The sequence below is a fragment of the Pangasianodon hypophthalmus genome, chromosome 29 (assembly GCF_027358585.1).
Source record: "Pangasianodon hypophthalmus isolate fPanHyp1 chromosome 29, fPanHyp1.pri, whole genome shotgun sequence".
Taxonomy (NCBI): Eukaryota; Metazoa; Chordata; class Actinopteri; order Siluriformes; family Pangasiidae; genus Pangasianodon; species Pangasianodon hypophthalmus.
Genome location: NC_069738.1, coordinates 15,648,419 through 15,672,636, shown reverse-complemented (window position 1 = coordinate 15,672,636; position 24,218 = coordinate 15,648,419). Strand labels below are relative to the sequence as shown.

General features: G+C 40.7%; 1 protein-coding gene across 9 annotated transcripts in view; it reads left to right on the top strand.

The window, feature by feature from the left end:
• cica (capicua transcriptional repressor a) overlaps positions 1 to 19,266 on the top strand; it is a 36,425-nt gene extending 17,159 nt beyond the window's left edge. For 2 of the 9 annotated variants that reach the window (XM_026928221.3, XM_026928222.3), the window contains exons 11-21: positions 128 to 1,013; positions 1,605 to 1,738; positions 1,826 to 1,989; positions 4,450 to 4,637; positions 6,181 to 6,576; positions 10,978 to 11,225; positions 11,621 to 11,745; positions 12,936 to 13,084; positions 13,777 to 13,908; positions 14,527 to 14,652; positions 15,538 to 19,266. In XM_026928221.3, the coding sequence (XP_026784022.3) occupies positions 128 to 1,013; positions 1,605 to 1,738; positions 1,826 to 1,989; positions 4,450 to 4,637; positions 6,181 to 6,576; positions 10,978 to 11,225; positions 11,621 to 11,745; positions 12,936 to 13,084; positions 13,777 to 13,908; positions 14,527 to 14,652; positions 15,538 to 15,824 (2,835 nt within the window). In that variant the 3' untranslated portion in view covers positions 15,825 to 19,266. The remainder of the gene's footprint in view (positions 1 to 127; positions 1,014 to 1,604; positions 1,739 to 1,825; positions 1,990 to 4,449; positions 4,638 to 6,180; positions 6,577 to 10,977; positions 11,226 to 11,620; positions 11,746 to 12,935; positions 13,085 to 13,776; positions 13,909 to 14,526; positions 14,653 to 15,537) is intronic. The other 7 variants (XM_026928225.3, XM_026928226.3, XM_026928223.3 and 4 more) reach the window with 7 other exon arrangements.
• Positions 19,267 to 24,218: the final 4,952 nt, after the last annotated feature.

The following is a 24,218-nucleotide window of genomic DNA, read 5'->3' as shown; positions in this document are numbered from 1 at the left end:
AGCATATAAGTCCCAAGATTTCATATTCATAGGAAGTCAAGTGAATATTTATAGTCCATAAAGAGAAGTTGGTAATATCCTCTCATTTTTTTTTGTTATTTTGTTTCCTTTCACTCCCCCTTTCCAGCGAGTGGTTCGTTCCCTCTTGCTCTCATCTCCTGGAGGCGAATCGGCAAAAAAAGAGACAGAAGGCAAGAGAGAGAGTGCAGAGAGTATGATAAAGCAGGAGACAGAGGCTGGAGAACTGTGTGAAGGAATAAAAGAAGGAAAGGGAGGAGGCGGAGGAATGGGAGATGGAGGAGCAGGCCAGGTCCCTAAATGTTTTAGCCTAAATGGCACGCTCTCATCTGAAGCAAAAGAATTACAGGTGCCAGGGACGGTCCGAACAGCCCCCACGGTAGTAACAAATGTGGATAGACCTGTAACCAGTGCCCCCATTGCAATAGCCAGGAAGCCTGCTGAAGGGGGCATGCCTCTTGGGGCTCCATCCCCTGATGGGAAGCCCAAGCTTCTGATTGGTGGAGGAGGGGCAGCAGGAAGTGGGGCCATTGCAGGGGGTGGGTACTTTCCTGCGTCCTCTCCCAAACCTGTTGGGCAAGGAGGTTTAGTCACAGGTTTAGTACTTGGAGGAGCGTTCCCAAACCCACCCACTGTTCAGCTCATAACCCCGCCCCAACCCTTGCCAGGCCCCACCACAAGTAACGGAGCACCTAACAACAGCGCCGTGCCTCTCCCTCTGCTTCAGCCTCAGTTCCTCCCAGGAGCTTCACTCACTCCCCCTACCAATGGCAAACAAGTCACCCAGGTGCAGTACATCCTTCCAACTCTACCAGCAACAGCCACCCTAAACAGCCCCTCTCCGCAGCAGACCCACCAGTCAGCCGGTGTTCTTGCCCTGCCCTCTGCCCTGCCTGCACACTTATCATTGTCAAACGGATTGCATGCAGGGGCTGGGCCAGGGATGAGATATGCCTCAGTGCCAGCAGTGGGAGGGGTCAGCCCAGGAGGAAGAGGTGAGATGGAGGGATTGACTTAGCATTCCTCAATATCAGTATAGCATTCAAGATATCCCAATTGTCACATTTATTTTTAAATACTTCTTATGTTTTACTTTTATTTCAATCATTAGCATCATTATCCTAATGCCAACTGTGCTAAACACATGAGAATAAGTGATATTATGGGGATATTTCCAAAATCATTTATTTTTACAATTTAGTTTTTCATTCTCTGGTAAAACCTAGCAAAATAATTTATTAAAAAATTTTTAAAAAATGATGATGTTGCAAAATCTTTCTTTTTATTGTTGGAAAAATCATTTAGTATAGTTGTAGTGTTGCTGAATAAATTTATTATTGTTCCAAAAATAACACAATGGTTACAAAATCTAAAAGGCTATAATGTGTGGGAATATTTAGGCCTTAAACTTAAGAAAAGATTGAAAAGGAAAAAGAGGCAGAATAACGATATCTCTTATCTGAACAGGCTGAACAAAGATCGTTGCAAATTTACAGTTGAGTGTCAAAATCGTCTTATCTTTTGGTGCAAATCTTTTCATTTCCCTCCACTGTCTCTGTCTCTCTCTCTTTCTTCTTCTCTTGAAGCACGGTCTCCAGTCTTACAAAACAAGATGCTGGTTCCCATGACAACAGTAAGACCAGGATCAACACCTCCACAGCCCATTTCCCTAGTGGCCCAGCCTCTTCCTGTTCAAAATGGGGTGCAACCTGGAAGTAAGGTAGGTCAGGCAACACAACAACCACACAAATTCAGCATTTACTGGGTAATTAGCATAAGTAAAGCAAGTTGTATTAATGTGTTCCAGCTCATTCAGATTGCCCCAATGCCAGTGGTCCAAACTAATGTCCAGCCTGCACGAACAGTACATCCTTCTGCTGCCTCCTTCCCAGTCTCTGTGGCAACAGCAACTGTCATGGCCTCGGGTGGCACATCTCCTCAGACAGTGCTATTGACTCCATCTGCTACAAGGTAAATTCACCATCTCTGTTAAGTTAAATCCTTATAGTCAAACACTGATTCAGTCTAAAGGAGAAATGGTAGGACAGATTCACCATATAAATCTGTATAACCCAATATCATGCTATTGGTGCTACAGTATCTGTATATAAACATTTTCTAAACACATAAAAACCACAGTGGCTGTAAAAATGTTAAATTATTTGTTTGAGGAGCTCCTAAAATATTTGAACAAGAGAAGTCCTTCTAGTCCTTAGGATATAATACCAAAACAATGTCGAAATATAAATTTCTTTGCCTTTTACTGGGTATATTTTTAAAAACAGGTCATTTACTTTTATGTTTAGTCATTTTATCAGTCTTACCTTGAGCCACTTAGAAAATGTGCCAACGCCTAGTGAATCTGCAAGAATGCAAAAGCTGAAAGACAACAGACAAAAACGCATTTTGCATTTGATTCTTTATGCATCAGGAAGCCAGTGGAGTCACCCCACTAGAGGAGTCACATGAGAAAACGTCAGCAGGTTATGAACCAGGTGGGCAGCAGCATTCTGAATGCTGTCATACCCACATGGTGGTTAGGAACAGCAAAAATAATAACATACATATGATTTCTCACTTTTATTTTGGTAATAAAATGGGATTTGGGGATCAGGCACAATTTGGCAGGGATCTGTCCAGATAAAAATTGTTGCACCTGGTCTGTAGTCAATTCCCCTGGGCTAGAGAGGAAATCTGCCACCTCTATCTGCACCCCAGCCTGTGAACCACCTCAAACTTGAATCGCTGAAGTGCCAGATACCCACCAGTGATCCGCACATTGGCATTTAAGTGGGCGTGATTGGAACAGAGGGAGAAAGTGTGCCAATAATAGAAAGTATTGGAGGGTGAGGACCACCCACTCGATGGCTAATCTTCTCCACTGTACTGTACTTGATCTCTCTTACTGAGAGCTTCCAGCTGATGTACAATACTGGGCAATCCTCCCCTTTCACTACCTGGGACAACATGCCCCAACCTCAACCCACTGATGCGCCAATCTGCAGAGCAAAAGGGCGAGAGAAGTCAGGTGAATGCAGGAGTGGGCCCCCACACAGAATTGCTTTTACCTGCAAAAAAAAGCACAGCTCTGGCACTCTCTTTTAGCGGGGTCAGCCAACAGGCTGATAACGTCCGAATAGCCCCAAGATCCACTTCACCTCCTTTTTGATTTTCAATTTGGGGTTGCACCTGCCCCTAGCCCAAGTGGAAGCCCAGATACTGTCAGATACTACCCACCCAGTTGCACACTTCTTTGGATTTGCCATGAGTCCCACCTGTCTCAAGGAATTTAGGATGGCTCTCAGCTATTGTAGATGCTGCTGCCAATCATTACTATAACATTTTTTCATCTAAATTAGCAGCAGCATATGTGCTGCGTAGACGTAGCATGTTGTCCATGAGATGTTGAAACGTGCGTGGGGCTCCAAATAAACCAAAATGAAGTGTGACAAATTGGTGCAACCCAAACGGGATAATAATCCATTTTTTTCTAGGGACATTGGAGTCAAGGGGATCTGCCAGTAACCTTTGGTTAAATCCAATTTCGAATAAAAGCGAGCCTTGCCTATCAGATGGAGAATGTCCAAAAAAAAAAAAATCAAATAGTTAACTACTTGTCTCACATTTAATTTCAACTCAAGTGAAAGGAAAAATAACCATATAAGTAGGCTGCCGATAATAACTCACAGATAAGAACAATCACTTGACATCTGTTAGTTCAAACCTGCCTACTCTCTCTGTCCACAGCCAAAGCTCAACCTGCTGACACACAGAGAAAAATATGTTTTAGAATGAAAGAAGGCTGTCTTGCCAGTTGCACCAGATAAGTAAAAGGAGGCAAGCAGCACCCAATATTTGGCAAGAGCTTTAGGCGAGATCCTCCGATTTCCCTTAGCTCTGCAAAGCACTGTTATTTCAGACCACATTTATAACAAGACTTTTGCCTAATCTGTACTATATATAACATAAGGTTTGCAGTAACTATCATTTTCTTGTCATACCATGAATTTAGACTAAAACTGGTATAAGCGTTTTATCCACATTTCTTCTGTTATGGAGATTCAGAGACTATGTTTCTCTTTTTTGCCTTTGACTTTGACCCTCACTCTCATCTATGAAGTCAGGGTTCAAGTGACATCTTTCCAGTTCTCCTATTCTCATATTCTCACATCTCATATTTGTTCTATAGTAAAATGCTTGAGTGACAACACTGGTGTAAGTACATTTTAGGGAAACATTTTTTTTGTCCCGAAAGTGAAAATTATGCCATGGATGGATAATGTGATAATGGTTCTGTAAATAATAGTAATAATAATTTGATATAAATAATAAAAATCAAATTATTATTGGTTTGATTTAAAAAGCAGCTATTGCTTTTTTATTATTGTATTATTTTTTGATATCTTGTAATCTTGTAATTGATTCTTTTAGGATTACATATGTTCAATCAACCACCGGTGTCACTACCCCTTTGTCATTGGGGTCCACAACAGCAGTCTCCACCCCTCAGCGGGCAGCGCCCCCTCACACACAAGCATTTTTGCCATCTGCTATGGCCACACTGGGCTTCACCGCCATTGCGCCTGCTGGTCCTACGCTGGTGCATCCAATAGTGGCAGGTGAGTAGAATGGACAGACTAATGAAGTAAGCATGTGTGAATGTTAAACTTTTGCCTAACTTTTCATCACAGAATACAACAACATGATGATATAGTATTAAAATATGAGTCTTTACTGATTCTTTGTTTGTCACATGTAACATCCGTATACTCAGTATCATTTATCATGTACTTGCTGAAACGTGGTCCCCAGTCAGAATTATGAATTGTGAGACTGCCATAGCCGGGAAACATAAATAAAAAAAACACAAACCCATATTTGTGTTGGTTTTATACATTGCATGAATGTTAAATCTAATTTATGCTAATACAGCTGTAGGTGCCAAAATGCCCCTAGATCAGGGGTCTTTAATCTTATTCACAAAGGGAGTGGCTGCAGGATTTCATTCCAACAAAGCAGGAGCCAAATCTGATTTCACATGTTGCCTCACACTGCCGGGGTTAGGGGTTCAAATCCCTACTGCGCCTACTACTACTATCCCTGTGTACGCAGAGTTTGCATGTTCACTACGTGCTTCAGGGCTTTCCTCCGGTTTCCTCCCCCAGTCCAGAGACATGCGTTGTAGGCTGATTGGCATTTCCAAATTGTCTGTAGTGTGTGAATGGGTGTGTGAGTGTGTGTGATTGTGCCCTCTAATGGGCTGGCACCCCATCCAGGGTGTCCCCTGCCTTGTGCCCCGAGCTCCCTAGAATAGGTTCCAGGCCTCCCGAGACCCTATGTAGGATAAGTGGTATGGAAAATGGATGGACGGATTTACATTATACGTAAATATTTGGATAATGTTTGTGTTCTAGTGACGTGTTTGGGGGACCTTGGTTTAGTGAATAGCACGTTTGCCTCACATCTCCAGGATTGGGGGTTTGAATCCTGCCCCTGTCCTGCGTGGTGTTTGAATGTTCTCCCCATGCCTCGGGGGTTTCTTCCAGGTACTCTGGCTTCCCCCCAGTCCAAAGGCATGGACAAATAGTGTGTGCAGTTGTGCACTGCAATGGGTTGGCACCCCGTCCAGTGTGTCCCCCACCTCGTGCCCCAAGTTCCCTGGGATAGGCTTCAGGGTCCCCGTGACCATTTGTAGGATAAGCCGGATGGGTGTGTGCATGAGGTGAACAATTTGTGGAATTGACTCTAAAGCTTTGGGATTGATTCTCATTTTTCAATGCATGGAATCAGTAAATTGACTATTTTGGGATGGACTTTAATGTGAACTAAAAAGCAGGATGGCAACTTGATGACTTGACACTCAAGATATATTAAAAATAGTTATTTTATGGAAATAATGTAGAGTTTATCAATGAAAAAATAGTTTAACTTCTTACAAGCTAATTGAAATAGCTTTGCTAGTCTAGAAGCTGTTTTTTGAGATGTATTAAAATTGAATCAAAAATTTTAAATTGAAATGGGTCCTAATAATATGCAGCATTTTTGTGGAAAAAAGAACTTTGGCTCATTGTTTTGTTTTGCCCAAGAATGTACAGTCATAAAGCTGTTCAACCTGATAGACAGAAATATTAATGAGTCCTCATCACTCAATGTGTCTCTCAGGCCAGCCTCCACTCCTGGCTCAGGTTCCCTCCCCCAGCTGTTTGCCCCAGTCCTCAGCCTCAGAGTCCAGTCGACAACTAGTGACTGCTCTTTACCCTGGCCCAAGTGTCACCCTGGCGACAGGAGTGGTTTCTATGACAACCACATCTCAAAATGTGACTAGTCCTCTGTCAGTTCTGACATCCCCCTCATCACCTCATATGAAGACATCTATAGCATCGAACGTGCACTTGCATTCTCAGACCTACACAGACTCACCATCACAAGTCACTTTGAAGATGGAAAGTCTTAAAAGGCCAGAGGCAGATACACACAGAGAAGCAGTGTTGTCAAACACATCAAGTCAGATGGAAGAAGTAGGACAGCTTGCTAGCCCAACCCCACACCTGCATTCAGGTAAACATTAGGTACAATCACACACTGGTGTACACTCCGATAATCTGATAAAAGGCATTTGGGTAATTAAATCTGACAGGCTTGGAGTTCACTTATTGATGTCTCTTATTACTGACTCACTGCTAGTTACATGACTCACCATGAAATCGTAATGGGGAGTAACATGAATAGCTTCAGTGCCACAGAAAATGGATAAATGAATAATCCTTGGATTAGCACTGTCTGCTTGTGCAGACAGAATAAACTAATTTTTCTCAAACTCTCACCTCCCCAAATTATGAACATTATAAACCAAATAATGAAGCAGACTTGCCAACCTTTACGCAGTTTTTTAGGAACTCTGCATTTTAATATTGGTGTACACTGCTACGATTTAAAACTCAAAAACAGCAGATGAGTCAATCAAATATGAATCTCGAATGATTGACAGCTGTGCAATGTTTTGAACTCTCTGATATTAAATGACCCCCTGGAAGCCCAGCCCCTTCCTCCCTTCTCACATGATTAGTAATCTCCTGTGACTCTGTTCCATCATTTCTGTCAGTGTAAACAGAGAATGTTTTGGGTTCATTTATGTGAAATAAAAATTTATCAGTGCATGTTTGATTTAAGTTCACATTAGTTATCTATATTTATTAAGGCTGCCACCCAAAGATTTCAGACTGAAAAAGTGCAGTTTTTGCTATTTTCGGCTGAAATCTTTGAGTGGTAACCTTAATAAAAAGTTAAAAATATTAAAGATTAACTAACACTTTACAGATAATTTCCAATCAATGCGGTCAACCCTGTTGAGGTAGAAATGCTAACTTCTAGCCCCCCAAGACACCCGGTGGTTACCAACATGCACTAGGGTTGGCAGGTCTGTTGAAGTCCACTAGGACCAAAAAAGTCTTTTATATTGCCACTAGGTGCAAGTGATACAAAAATGTAATCAATCAGCACCCCAGCTTTAAACAATCAAAACATTCCCTGTTGGCTGAAATTGGGGAATCTGAAACAGTGACAGTATATAAAGAAATGTACTATAAATAAATATAGTGTATCAATAAATATTTTACATTAATTAGTGCTGTTTTATGAACTACAGTTACTGAACAAATGAACTAAATTTATTTACATTTACATTCATGGCATTTGGCGGATGCCCTTATCCAGAGCAACTTACAAAAGTGCTTTGAGGTCTCTATCAATTAATACATTCTCATACTGGTTCTCTAGGTCACAAACTAAGAATACCAACAGTTCAAAAACTCTATTTGGGAGATAATATAGTAACAAACACTCAGACAATACAAAGTTTTTTTTTAAAATAAAGTGCTAATTTAAGTATTTTATGAAGAGGTAAGTCTTTAGACGTCATTTGCAGACTGCCAGTGACTCAGCTGTTCGGACATCTAGGGGAAGTTCATTTCACCACCTTGATGCCAGAACAGAGAAGAGTCTCGATGCGGGCCTTTCTTGTACCCTGAGAGATGGAGGGATCAGTCGAGCAGTGCTAGAGGATCGGAGGGAGTCTTGAAATGACAAGGGACTGAACAAGCACCTGAGTGGCCTGTGTGGATAGAAATGGACGAATCCTTCTGATGTTATAAAGGAGAAATCGGCATGCACGTCAGATGCGTGCAGTAACAGAAGACGAGATCAGAAAGTTTTCCAAGGAGATCGCAAAATCCTTACATGGGGATGAATCACCTGAGATTAACAGCAGTTCAGTTTTGGTGGGATTAAGTTTCAGCTGATGAGCTGTCATCCATGATGAGATGTCTGCCAGACATGCTGATATCCGAGCGGAAACATGAGAGTCTGAGGGAGGGAAGGAGAGGATGAGTTGAGTGTCATCCACATAGCAGTGGTATGAAAACCCATGTGATGATATGACGGCACCAAGAGATCGAGTATAGAGGGAGAACAGGAGAGGACCAAGTACTGAGCCTTGTGGGTCACCACTGGAGAGTCTGTGGGGAGCAGATGTGGATCCCCTCCATGTCACCTGATATGTCTGACTTTCCAGATAGGAAGCAAACCATTGCCATGCTGCACCACGAATTCCTAGGCTCATGAGGGTGGATTGGAGAGTCTTGTGGTTCACTGTGTCAAACGCTGCTGAAAAGTCAAGGAGGATGAGGACTGATGATAGTTTGGCTGATCTAGCAGCATGTAACTTCTCAGTGACGGTCGAAAGGGCAGTCTCTGTGGAGTGTGCCGGTTTGAAGCCAGACTGGTTGGGATCTTGGAGGTTGTTCTGTGAGAGATGGAGAGACAGTTGATTGTAGACAGTTCGTTCAAGGGTTTTAGGAAGAAAAGAGAGAAGTGATACCGGTCAGTAGTTGCTGATGTCAGAGGGATCCCGAGTGGGTTTCTTCAGGATGGGAATAACCCTTGCTTGCTTGAATGCAGCTGGTACATGACAAGATGTTATGAAGCCATTGATGATAGTGGTGATGAACTGGAGGAGGTCTTGAGAGATGGTCTGGAGCATCGTGGAAAGGATTGGATCCAATGGGCAGGTGGTAGGATTTCTGGACAAGACGACTTGTAGGATCTCTTCTGTTGCTTGTTTAGAAAAATGTGCAGCAAAGGAGAAGGAGAATCCTCAGTGTGTAGTGTAGGAGTTGAGGTAGAAGTGAAGGTCTGGCAGATTTTTTCAATCTTCTCATCATAAAAGGTGGCAAAGTCTTCAGCAGTCATGGAGGGCGGAGCAGGAGGAGCCGGTGGATTGATTAGTGAAGAAAAGATGTTGTAAAGCTTGCGAGGAACTTGTGCAGAAGTTTCCAGCTTTTCCTTGTAGAAGGTAATCTTTGCAGAAGTCACTTCAGATGAGAATTTGGACAGGAGAGCACGGCAAGAGGCAAGATCTCTGTTGAGTGGTGATTTCTTCAACTTTCTCTCTGCTGTACTTAATCCACTCTGATTGCTGCGTAACAACTGCGTAACACCTCCGATAGTCAGGGCAGGAAATCTTTAGAAGACAGAAGGCAGAGGAGGTCCATGGATGAGGAAAGTGAGGAGAGGAAAGTATCTATGGCTAACTCCAATGGTAGGGAGGAAAAGGAGTCAGGGTCAGGAAGGGATGACAGGGTGCAGGAAGCTATGGTGGAAGGGGAGATAAAGTGGAGGTTTCTACGAGTGGGAGAAAAGTATTGATAGCTGGTTTTAGACAGGATAGGGAGGGTGATGGTGAAGGATACCAAATGATTATCGGAGATGTGGAGTGGGGTAGCACTGATGTCTGTAGCTGGAGCAGGGTGGCTGAAGACAAGGTCCAGGGCGTTTCCTCCCTTGTGTGTGGGAGAGCAGCTGTTGAATGTTAAGGAGAAGGAATGCAGAAGAGGGAGAAGGCAAGAGGACTGGAGCTTGTCAGAGGGGAGGTTGAAGTCTCCGAGGACAGTAATAGGGGTGCTGTCAGTAGGGAAAAGACTGAGGAGCATGTCCATTTCGTCAAGGAAATGGTCTACTAGACCAGGAGATGACAACGATGAGAAGGCTAATCGGGGAGGTAACTGTAACCACTTGGAATTCAAAGCATGAGATGTTGAGATGAGACAGAGAGAGAGGTGTGAAGCACCAGACAACAGCAGGCCTGTACCACCACTCCTGCCAGCTTCTTGTGGAGTGTGAGAGAAAGCATAAGCAGAGGATAGGGCAGCTGGTGTAGCTGAGTTCTGTGGAGAGATCCAGGTCTCAGTTAGTGCCAGAAAGTCAAGAGAGTAAAGCAGAGGTGAAATCAGCTTTCTTTACAGCAGACTGGCAGTTCCAGAGCCCACCTACCACCACTGTGTGAGACTGATACAACAGGGGAGGGTAGGTGAGGTTACTGGTAGTTCGGCCTCTGGTTTGTGGATGAGAGCTTCTGGGTCTGTGAGAGGCGACAGCAGAGATGGGTTTGTGGCACATGTCTGCAGCTCAGTCAGGAGTGGGGTTAGTCAAAATAGGGCTGACAGGGAACTGGTAGCACTTACCTGAGCAAGAAGAAATAAACACTACTAAACTTGGCACTCTAAATTTGTGTCTAACCATTGCAAAATATGCTTCTGACCGCGACAGACATAGCAGATAACCTTCAATATATCTTAGGAAGCCCTGCCCACAATTCAAACCTTAAGGGAGAAATAATTAGCATAGACCAACAGACACTTACAAGCAATCCTACAGAATAAACAATAATATACAATACAACAATTCTAGTGGCAAGAATCTAGATCCAAATAAGTCAAGTAGATAGTACACAAAGTCAGAAACCTACTTTACCAGTAAAGAATAAATTCAAAATAGAACAACTTAAAGCACACTGAATTTATTCTTATTTGTAACATGTTTAAATAATTGTTCATAGTGTAATTTCATTGTTCATAGTATAATTATAATTAGGTCTATTAACTGATTATGTTTCCACCTTCAAAGGAAGTAGGGCAGGATCCCCCAAACTGCCCCTGAGCCCTCAGAAGATCAAAGTTCAAGTTGAGTATCCTCCATCAAGGCAAGAAGGGGAAGAGCAAGATGGAAAGAAGGCAAGCAGAACGGAGCGTGACAGTGAGCAAGACGGTGGAGGAATGGGGTCTACTTGGATAGAGAAAGCAGTGAGAGAGAGGGGAATAGAAGGAGCCCCCAAAAGCCCGTTAACTAATAACAAGGAGGAACATGGCAGAGAGGCAAGCAGCAAATACCATTAACCTAATGGTTAATTAGGTTAATATTGAATCTCATGTCCATTTGGTTTTAACAAACATCTTGTAGTTTAAAACAAGATGTTTGTTAAAACCAAATGGACATGAGATTCAATATTAGTTGGGAGGCTTCTTCCTAGTTATTGATTATGTATGACAGAATATCCTTTTATAATGTGTACTACATATATTAAATGCCATTGTGTTTTTAAAAATCATTTTAAATAAATACTTAACTGTGGTAATGATAATGACAAAAGGTTTTGAATTATACTAAAACCATTCACCTCTTTTTGTCCAGCCTGAGGAAGACAATTTATTTTTACATTTCTCCTGTTTTCTTGCATCTTTTTTCTGTCGTCTCTATCTGTCTTCCTCAGGCTGGACAAAAAGAGGTGTGTGGTTTGGACCTGCCTCCTCCACCAACGCAAAGTGACACTCCAGCACTCAAGAAGAACAAATCCCGCCCCCCTCCACTCAAAAGCACCACTGGCTCTGTGGACAAGTGAGTGGCAGAGCAACAAATCAACTCATTATGTGCCACTGTGTACTAGGCTTGTTGGATATAACGATTTTATCATCCCCACACAATATTACACTGCCACAATATCCACTTACATTTACTTCAGCTATATTATACTACCAGACCTGACGGTCATTACACATTTGTGTAGGACCTCCGCAATTTAACATCGGAGTATACTAGTATGAGTTATCACTCGACAGTAAACCAAAAGAGCAGTCTTCATCTCCCAGAAAAAAGGAGAGGTAGTTGACATATGAATGGAATCAAAGTAATGTTTTGTGCAGGTGTTTTGAACTCTTACAGTATTAACTGACAGCACTGAACTCAAGCGGGTGCACCTGCTTGCTGTCAAGGTACATGGAAAATGTTACTGCTGCCGGCAAGCTGTTCCCAACTGCACAGCTGGTAATATTATTACGCCCTCTTGTACTCACCTTAAACCTTTTAGGCTATTGATTTGAGAAAATCATGAACTGGGAAACATCAATATCACAAGCCTACTGTGTACTTATAAACTTATAGGAGATACAGTTACACATATTGTTTACATGCAGTGAGTCACTGCTTATATACTGATATAAAAGCAGTGCTGAACAGGTCGTACTTGGGTGGTGGAGCAGTGACAAAGACATGATAGTGGCATGGAAATATCTGTGTGTCAGGGACAAGTGTAACAGGTGTCACTGCTGTTGAGAATAGTCTGCAACCAAGATGACAAGATCAGTAACACAATTTATCTTATTTTGGGAAATAAGATCAGCTATAACTGTATTGTACATCTACAAGTTGGACCAGTAAGTTAGGTGTGTCTTATGGAGTGGCCAGTATGTGTAAGATTGTTTAAAAACCCCAGCAACACTACTGTGCCTGATTTACTCATACCAGTGCAACACTTGACACATCACAGTCGCTGCTGTGCTGAGAATAAGCCACCATCAAGTAATATCTGGACGGTGGTGGTTCATTTCCAGTGATGGAAGTGTGTGTGTGCGTTTCTAATGATCCATTATAACAGATGGGCAGTTAAATTCAGTAAAGTGCCCAGTGAGTGCAGGTACAGTGCAGGTGTACATAATTAACCTGCAACTCTGATTTTTTTTGTTCTTATATTTTTCCCTTTATAATTTTTAAAAAATGGAAACATTTTTAATCTGTCTCTCTGTCTAAAGAGTGATGTCAGACACATATTTTGAGGAGCGCCTAGCTGAGCTGCCAGAGTTTAAGCCAGATGACGCATTGCCCTCCCCCAACTTGCAAAATCTAGCCACATCTCCCCGGGCAATACTCGGCAGCTACCGCAAGAAGAGGAATTCAACAGGTATGTCTGTATGTCTGTGTATGTTTTTGAAAATATTTATGTGTTTAATACATTTTTAAAATCAAAATTGTTGTTTGAGAGCTTCTTGTCCCTGTCCCCTAGTGTTATGGACACCAATACAATAGTATATCACTTCCCGGGAAAACAATAAAAATTCTCGCTGATACTTATCTGGTCACAATTTTGTGATCATCCGGTTAAATGCTCCCTGCAACCGTATATGTCCCACCCCAGGATGCAGGTATTGCTCTGCACTACTACCATGTTAGCTCGTTAGCAGTAAACATGGTTCGTTTGTGAGTCTTTTGGCCGTACGCCTTCCCCATCACTATTCACTTTTCTATCCATCGCTTGGTTGAGGAAAAAAAATGATTTGAGCTAAACTACTGTCAGGTTTGGTTAGATTGGGTGGTGTTGTGTATCTCGAATGCTATAAGCTGTTATTTTTGTCAGGCCAACAGTTCAACATGACATCACTCTGATTTTAATGTAATTGTATATAATTGTTTATTACTGTGGGTCAGGTGTACATGTATTTATTTATATCTTAAAGTGCAAGAAAACAGAACTGACAGATGTAAGTGTAGTATTGTGCTGTTCGTAATGCTCTTTCTCTTCTACCTATTTATCCCATATGACATTTTCTCACTCATTACTCTCGGCCTCATTTTTTCTTTGTCTTTTGCTCTCAGATTTGGACTCTGTTGATGATCCCAGCTCTCCAAGGAGGAAGAGTCGTCGCTTATCGAGTTGTAGCTCAGAACCCAACACACCTAAGAGTGCTGCCAAGTGTGAGGGAGACATATTCACCTTTGACAGAACTGGTGTGTTCATAACACACACACACTCTCTCTCGCTTAGCCATTATACAGTATAATATTCACAAACAGTGTTTACAAAAATTAGAGCTCACATTCATTGTCTCTAAAATGATTGAAATGTTAAGAACAAGGGACAAAAAACAGAAATTTAGTTGTTTGTTCTCTGTCCTTAACTGAAGGTATACGGCATACATTTGTATAGCAAATAATCAGCATGTACAGAATTTGAAAATAGCTAAAAAAAAAAAAAATAGCTTACTTCCACAATATGACATTGATACACTTATTAAGAACCTGTCTAATCATTTATTTTCCCACACAAGTTCCTTCATAATTTAGTATTAGGATTCATTTTATTATTTAGTTTCATCTTGATGCATAAGACTTTTGCCTATGCATGAGATGCAGTATCATTATTGCATGATTGAGTATATCTGAGCATAAATAGGAATGATATATTATTGTTCAACAGCTTTCTATGCAAATATACACCATTTCTCCACATACACAAAAATACTCTATCCTGTGTCTACAGTTATCTTCCACTGAACATTATGAAGCACAATTATTTTGCATCTGCAGATCTATAATCTTTACTAATACCATCGTCTCCTCTGTCAGCAGGAGAGACAGAGGACATTTTAGGTGAGCTGGACCGTGTACCATATTCTCTACGCCGCACACTGGATCAGCGCCGGGCACTGGTCATGCAACTCTTTCAGGAGCAAGGCTCCTTCTTCCCGTCAGGTAACCAATCACAGCTGACTCCTGCCTGACATTTTCAATCAAGCTACAGTTTTATTTTAATGTAGAAATGAATATAATAATGTACTAATGGAATAATGTAATGTAGTAAGTAAGGGTATTGATTATAGGTTGTGTCAAACAGCCCCCAGCCTTGTTTCATTCAGGCTGTGTGAACGTGCAAAGACTAATACTGAACCGACCTGTAGTACCTTCTATTCAGCATTTTCATACTAGCAAGAATTCAAAGTAGACCCATAGTGTAGCAACCACCCGCGTTCCACATACTTCACTTTACAGCACACGTGGACTGTTACTAGGCAGAATCGCTAGTTAAACGCGACACCTGCATGCTGGGTGTGATGCACGTCAGACGTCCATCTAAAACGATTCAGAAATGCAGGGGGTGCTGGCCGTGAGTGTGATTCAATGAGTGACCAAATCCTAAAATGTATCACACAGTGTATAGTCCTACAGTTATGCTGAAAAAAGAGAAAACAGGAGATATAGGAGACTAAAGACATGTATGTTCAGAAATAATCAGATATAATCCTGTGTGAATTCTTCTTATATCATATTCTCCTTTCAGAGCCTAGACTTGTACGCAAAAATGCTGATGCCAGGGGTAGATTTTTACACCCTGGATTAATGGCTGAGCCAATGATTTAGAAGAATTAACCAGAATTAATCATTCCATATAGATTAGATGATTAGTTGATGTGCAATACTGTGTACTTCAAAAGTCTATTTTTATTTTACTATTTTATTATTAATGAGTATCTATGGAAATCAGTAGACAAGAAACTAAATGTATTTTAATGTTTACTCTTTTATACTCATCTTCTGCATATTTATCCTCTCTTCTTCCTTTACTCTGCTTCATCTTAGCCCAGGCCACAGTTGCTTTCCAGGCCCGCTACTCTGATACTTTCCCCACTAAAGTGTGTTTGCAGCTGAAGATTCGTGAAGTGAGGCAGAAGATCATGCAGACTGCCACACCCGGTAGTTCAGAGGCCACAGGGACGGGAGGAGCTTTCAGTGGCTCAGATTCTGCTTGTGCACCGGGACCATCCAATCCTGTAACCAGTGAAGATGGTGTGGCCGAGGTAGACGAAAAGGGCTGCGAGTGGGAAAAGCCCAAGACTGGCATGGATGAATCACAGGATCTTAGATGAAAACTGAGAGAGAGGATAGACATGTTAGAATGTGGGAATGGGCAGTAGGCAGATTTAACCAAGTCCACTGACAATATACAGCACTTGCATGGTTTTTGTTGAATTTATAACCAACTGTGTGAATTTTGTTCCGCTTGTTTTCACATCATTATTTTCCTGTCAGTGGACATTATCTGTGTCAAGGTGACCATTCACACAGACTGACCAACACATATATATTTTATGCAAGTACACAAAATTAACTTTCATAACAGGCACAAGCACCTTTTCAACAAAACATCCGGCAGCACGCAAATGAGTGCACCAGGTAGTTGTTCCGTCACTTGCTTTAGATCTGGAGCCCCTTACTGTGGCACCTAAGACAGCATTCTGCACAAAGTTTCTTTGCCTGGCATAAAAAATGAGACTGTTTGGAGGAAATTGGTGGGAAATGAGCGCGTTTGCACTTTGATATGTGAGAGACTGAGACAGAACCGTGTGGCCAGAGAGGAAGAGGTGTCTTTGTGCAATGGAACACGTCCAGTTTGTGGGGAAACAGGCTCAGAACCAAACCTTCCAAAAGCAACAAACTGAAGACTTTCTCACTTGCAGCTGAGCAGAAAGCAAAAGCTATAGTGACTGCCAAAACAGCACAACAACAAAGAAACCAACACAGAACACATAAACCAAGAGAGCAGTGTGCATCTTCTCAAATGGAACATTAGCATGAATAATGAAAAAAAAAACACACACTCTCTCTCACTCTATGAATACATGCTTCTTCATTTGTAGTTGTTGTGTCGTATTGGTGGAAATTATACCTCCCCCCTCTCCCAAATAGCTTGCTCTTCTCTTATTAACTCTAGTGGCATTTCTAGCACAGACCAATCAGTCTATCCATGCCTTGGGGCAGAAAAAAAGACTGTTTTAGCCTATTATCTGAAGCTCTTCTTCTCATGCCTCTGTCTCTGGCCTTTCCTCAACTCCACCTCTCACTGTATATAACCATGATGGCTCAGGGGCTTAAGGCTCTTTGCTCCCCCCCACCCCCCTCCCTTTTTTGAAATGTTTTTATCAGACGTTTGCACAATATGTGGTCCTGGACCACACTTTAAATCAGGAAAGTGTTTGTTTTTCAAGATATGTAAAAAGAAACTAACCAACAACTGCATTTCAGTTAATTTTATTTTTCCTTCCGTAGCATATAGTTTTCCTTTAAAAAAAGACCCTTTTTTGATATTATTTTCTGCTTCTTCTAAAACTGTTACCTAACTTTTTTGGAAAGTGCCCCTGAGGGGCTGGTCCAGAATTTGTAACCGTGGATGATTCTTAAACAGGATTATGCAAAGGGAAAGACCTGAGACCAGCGCTAAGGTGGCATTTCTCAGGATCTCCCTTTCCTTTAGCTGCCACATCTTTCATTGGTGCAATAGGACTGTGTTGACAGGAAGTTTCTTTAGATTTTAGATGAGTGACCAGTTTTTGTGCCATAGATATTTACTGTTCAAGAGGATAAAGGTGTTACAGTATGATATATACAGGAAAAAATAAATTAAAAAAAATAATTATAATAACGTTAATAATTGAGTGTTGAGAAAGTAATCCAAACAAACCATCAAACATTGGGCCTCCTTTATCAAGCCAGACATGAACAGTTTTATTCAGAAATTGTTCCTAGAAGCATTTACACAAGACTTTTGGTATTCATGAAAATTGTGTTTGGAAGAATGTTCATATCCTAGAAAAGCTCCTGAGTTTGTGTAAATTTACCAGAAGGAGACTAACTAATGTAAACCTCAGCTGATTGGCTTCAAATCATATAACTGTTCAATTTCAATTCTACACAAATTTAATGAAAACTTTGTGAAACCCAGTCATTTCATATTAATAGCATTAATTAAAGAAATATTTAATATGGAAAAAATTATAAATAAAAAAGCAAATCAACGCAAATCCATAAATTAAGACAAATAAGACCAGTCACTAAAATCTCCATTGTCATGTCAAACCATTTTCTTTTCACCTCACTTACTTCACACCTAACCAACCTTTTCTGTAATTTGTCCTCAGATTTTAGCCTTTTCAGGTGCTGCTACACTGCTAAATAATATTTTTATTGGTGTAGACATTAGTCAAAATAATTTCCCCTTCTGCCTCTGAGAGATAGTTTTAGCTGTCTGTGAGCTTTATCTTTTATGGGCATCACAAAAAAAATTGATAAATGAGGCCCAATGAGTGTACTGACACTTTGATACTTCCCAGTCTTCACTTATATACTTACATACATTCACTGGCCACTTTATTAGGAACACTTGTACACCTACCCCTGTTCATTCATGCAATTATCCAATCGGCCAATCGTGTGGCAGTAGCACACTGCATAAATCATGCAGATACGGGTCAATTTTATTATATTATTATTTTATTATAAATAAAACATCAGAATGGGGAAAATATGTGATCTCAGTGACTGTGGCATGGCTGTTGGTGCCAGATGGTTTCTGTGAGTCACTGTAGCTTCAGATTCTGTAGCTTCGTATCTGACTGGAGTGGAACCCGATGTGGTCTTCTGCTGTTGTAGCCCATCCACCTCAAGGTTCTATGTATTATGTATCCTGAGATGCTTTTCTGTTGACCACAGTTGTAAAGAGTAGTTATCGTAGTAGTTGTTAACGTAGCCTTCCTGTCAGCTCGAACCAGTCTGGCCATTCTCCTTTTACCTCTTTAATCGACAAGGCATTTCCACACACAGAACTGCCGCTCACTGGATGCTCTGAAGACTATTGTTCATGAAAGTCCCAGGAGATCAGCAGCTTCTAAAATACCCAAACAAGACCATCTGGCACCAACAATACAATCAACAACTTGATCTGTACCTACATGATTCTATACTGTGCACTACTGCCACATGATGTTGTATACTTGCATGAATGAGCAGGTGTTCCTAACAAAGTACTTCCAGGTATTCCATATATATATATATATAATATATATATATATATATATATATATATATATATATATATATATATATATATATATATATATATAATGTGTGTGTGTGTGTGTGAGCGAGCGTACTGTATATAATGTTACCTAATATGCACCTTGGCAGATCAAACTTGCCCCCAAATGCAAATGCAATCCATACTAGAAGACTGTTATGCCTGTGAGCTGGTTATTAATGTTGAGATAAGAGGATTCTCACGAATACAAAATGACATTTGGCACTTAACTCACTCTTTCCCCAGCATCAGAGAAATGCTTGCGCACACACATGCACACCTGTACATGTATGTGTGTTCACCGTTTGATTGTGTATCCAATAAATTGTCATTATCTGACTCTGAAGAAGGAATATTTGGATGAGAACGATGAGCGTGAGCTCATAAGCAGGCATGTTGATCATGTGCAATATTTCTAAACGAAAGAATATTGAAAATATTAAAGACTTAACACAGTATTTGTTGCCTTGTCTTTTATCAGACAGTCAAAGTTTTAGTAGAAAGAAGAGCAGGTTACATGCAAGGAAAGGAGAAAAGAAACGTTTTCTAGCATTAAACATGTTGGTGTAACCTTGTGCTTTCCTTAAATTACATTCCCTTTATTCTTCACTGAAATATCCCAAAATAAAGACCTCTGTAACAAGATGGACTTAGAGTCAGACATACTGCCTTATGCACGTCCTGTAGCTTAAAGAAGAAGACATTAATTGTAATTTACATTTTATAGTTAAGCTTCAGACTGAAATTATTAACCCATTCATTCATTCATCTTCAGTAACTGCTTTATCCTGGTCAGGGTCACAGTTGAGCCGGAGCCCATCCTGCAAACACTGGGCACAAGGCAGGAGAGTTCACGCCGGTCCATCACAGGGCATCATTCACACCTACAGGCAATCTAACCCTTTGTTACCGGCTTTCTAATTACTCATCTATAAATTGTTTCCACAACTTTAACTACGTTACATCACAGTGTGAATCGCCTCTGGGTTGTGTTGGTTGGGGAATGTGTGCTTCTTTTTCAGCGGTGCTTCCTTTTTTGTCTAAATAAGCTGACCTGACCATTACACCTGTATGTGGTTCTTTCCAAGACTGTTACTACAAAGTTGAAAGCACACAATTGTATAGGATGTCTCTGTGTGCTGTAGCATTACAGTTTCCCTTCACTGGAACTAAGAGACTCAAACCTGTTCCAGCATGACAATGCCCCTGTGCACAAAGCGAGCTCCATGAAGACATGGTGTGTGAAGGTTGGAGTGGAAGAACTCGAGTGTCCTGCACAGAGCCCTGACCTCAACCCCACTGAACACCTTTGGGATGAACTGAAATGCCACCTTGCCTGACATCAGCGCCTGACCTCACTAATACTCTTGTGGCTGAAAGGGCAAATCCTCATTGCCACACTCCAAAAGTGGAAAGCCTTCGCAGAAGAGTGGAGGGTATTATAACAGCAAAGAGGGGACTAAATCTGTAATGGGATGTTTAGATAGCACATGGGTATGATTAGTCGGGTGTCTACATACTTTTGACTATATAGCATATTTCAAATCTCGTATATTACACATATTACTTGTGGGAATACTTCCTGTCAAGGTTTTTGACATTTGTATTATTACATTTCAGTAAGGTAAAAATCATTGCAAGGTGCCAAATAGTGTCAGAGATTCAGCCCTGTGGTTACCCAGCCCGTGTCCCCTGCCCAATTTGTGCTGCGCATGTGCACCAGTATTGGGCATGCACACACTTTTTTATGCTTAAATGACTGTATCTGTATCATGTACATGCAACATTTCATGACATTACAGCACAAAAAAAATCTGAATTATTTATTTTAAAAATCCGAATTTAAAAAAATGTTCATGGAAATTGGATAGTTTAACTGGTAATTTTGATATGTTGTAATTACATAATAAGAAGATTGGAGACCACCTTCTTTGAAAATTGGAAATAATATTCCCTATTAAGTAAGGGCTTGTCAGGTCAACGCCAGAATCATCAACAAACTCCGTTTCCCAGAACTCACCATGGCCTACAAACATGGCCACCCCAGACTACACTTATTAATACAAACAAACTTTGTCACGTTTACAGTCACCAGACTTCATACAAACCTGTCACCAGTCACACCCAGCACTATATAAAGGACTCACAAACACTCACTCGATGAGAAGTAACACTCAATACCTGACCTTACCAAGCCGTTTGCTCAGCCTGTTGTTATTCTGGTTTTGATCTAGTTTTGCTATTTGGTTTTTGGATTTTGGAATTGCCCTTAGATGGTGGTCTGATGATCACTTGACATTTTGCCTGTTTACTGTTTATGCCTTTGCCTTATGTTTTGAATCTGTTTGCCAGTTCTTTAAATAAAACTCTAAAATGCATTTGCATCTGCTTCAGCCTCCATTTCATGACAGGGCTAGACTTTATTAAGAGATAACATTATTAAAAGAAAACATTTAACAGCAACATTCGTCACTCAACACCAGGGGGAAGCAGACAACAGTTAATAGGCTACAATACAAATAATGAGAAAAAAAAACACCAAACTTAGCAAAAACATCCCATGTTTTTTTTTTGTCTTCTTGTTTTCTCAGGTAGAGTGGTTTTTAAATATTGCTTTATATCTTTTTCAAAATAAGAAAATAAAGGGTTTGCATTTGTCTATTATAATTGTGGGATTCAACTTTCGTACTGTAACATCTGCGCATGCTTAGCTGATTGACTCGAGCTGTTAACACATGCCTGGTACAGACTCATTCAGCTGATATAAGACTTTATCGCATCAGGTTGTTAAGACAAACCAAAAGGTAAATTAATTTGTTATACCACCCCCTTCAGGTAGGCATTTCATTTGGCTTAGTAGGATTTGGGACCTAACTACAAAGTTGGTGATTACTGCTGTTTGAGTAAGTTAAGCTCTGCCATGAGTGCTTAGACCCCTAAAAATACAAATCCTACCAAAAGCATTATCCTAATAAATACAGCCACAAGCAGTGTCATCGTGGTCCAAGCACTTTTACTCAGCGTTACAGGCCCGTGTTTTCATCTTTTGGTTCAATACGTCATTGCACACTGATATTGCACGTTGTATGTTTTATTAATTAACATCTTTTATGTATAACATGTTGTATAACATAGCATTTGGCTGAGTAGGGGTGGGATATGGGAATTAACTACCACATTTGGTGGCAAAGGCTTAATGATAAAACTTAATGATAGATAAATCACTGTAAAATCACAAACCACTGTTTCACTATACACCCTATTTTACAAGAGGTATGCTTGTTTTTATGTGCGTGATTACCTTATTTCAGTGACATTGCAACACTTCTTACTAGTGAGTCCCTACATGGACCTACCATTAAAGTTTTGCAACAATAGTTCAATGTAAACCCAGTCAAATGCTTTCTGAATGCTGATTGGCTAATGGTGGCCAAGTTAATTAATCAGGTCATCATCAAAAATCCACTTTCAGATTAGCACAGAGATGCAGGATACTAAATTTCAGCTCAATTGGATTTATAGTTCCTGAGAAACAGTTATCCCCTAATGATGGCCTCACCAAAAAAGTTGCATACCTTCTCACAATCACAAAAAAAATAGGGGATTCAAGTTTCACGCAAATCTGTATAACTGATCATGAGTTACAGTTATTTCAGTAAATTAGGGTCCACCTCACAGTAATAGATTGGCATGCGAAGGCCATACTGTTTATAAATCTCAGCATGGTTCAGATAACTATAGAAGTTCATACTCCCTTGAGTACTTTGACACAGATTTTGTTAAGAGAGGCCAAAAGTTCTAGGGTTAGTTCCCAAAAGTAGGTTTTGCATATTATGCAAATTAACAAAAATCCACCATGGTGGAAACTAATGGCAGATCCTAGTTGAATTTGGCTGAAGCCAAGGAATAAGATCATTCTGACTGTATGAGATATAGGCCATAACAAAAATGCATGCACAGTTCACAGACTGCACCTACCTATAAAGTTTCATGTCAATACACGGTTTTGGCTGCATGATTTATTTTAGCAGAGAAAAAGCAGAGAATAAAGCCTCACAATCTACTGAACTGCCACTGCCAGAAGCATCTGCTAGCACTGATAACTCTACTGGTTGGCGTACTGAGCGTGGGCAACTACAACATACAGTAGGTTAGACTTACTAAAGCAGGATATTTGTGGGAAAATTGATTTGCTGGCAGCTCAACTTTGTGGAGAGATTGTTTTGCTTCAAAAAGAGCACAATTAAGAAGCACAATTAAACCCCTGTTACAACAAATCTGTACCCATAATGAGCCCATCCATGAGCTGACCACAGCAGCCAGCTGTCAGAACTGGGTGTCCTCCTAGGTGTTCCTTCTGCTTTACCAGGACAAGAAAATCTTAATCTCCTCAGAGTGCAGACCTCCATGGATTTGTACCATATACTGTTCTAGTTTTAATATATTCAACTGTATATGTGCCCCTTCATCTCACGAGAATGTACTATACTGCTCAATAGCTATTAATATGTATTAGCAATAATGGGTAAAGCACGCATCTTGCTCAGGGAGACGCATCATCATGGATGAGGGAGGGGTGGGTTTATTATTCAGATGGTGTTAGATTTAAAGCTATCTTCCAGATTACATACAAGATGGTTTGGTCAGATGTTTCATTGACCATTCCAAGGTTGGCAAAATGATATCGGTCAATTTTAGTTGCTGCAATGTTTTTGCTATTTGTCACGGGGCAACTTTATGGCACTCCTGTGTTCCTTGCCAACATTTCTGGTCCCCAATTGGGACAACAACAGTTTCTTTCAGTATTTTTAATCAGTGTTTTCTAAAATGCTGGTCATTTTCACACATCTTCTTATTCTGGGGGACATTTTAACTGTTGGCTTGACCTTACTTTGGATCAATCATCCACTAGAAACAGACCACCATTAAGCTCTGCCAAGGTCATTGGGTCTTTTATGAGTTCATACATCACAGCTTTACCCATACTGATCTGCTTTTTTTAATGGATAACCGACTTTCACATTCAGTTCATTCCTATTCTTATGGTGCTATTGTGCTATCAGTCCATGATCCAGTTTTAATGGAGTTACTGTTTCAGAAATGTGACAATACATGCCCGCTTGTCATCTGAATGTTCAGTGTTGTGGCACTTTCAAGGGCACACCTGTTAATATACCTTAAACATAAATATAATAGAAACGGTGTAGATAGGCGTCACGTATGCCACATTAATTAGCTCATCCCTACATACTCTTGCTGTAAACTCCCACTAAACTATAACCCCACCTGCTAAAGTCCCCCACTGCATAACACAGGACGGAGAGCCCCCAGAACTTAAAAGGCTGTATCACTACATACCAACAGGTATGGCACTGCTCTGACCACTGGACGGATCTGGTGCCCCTATTTT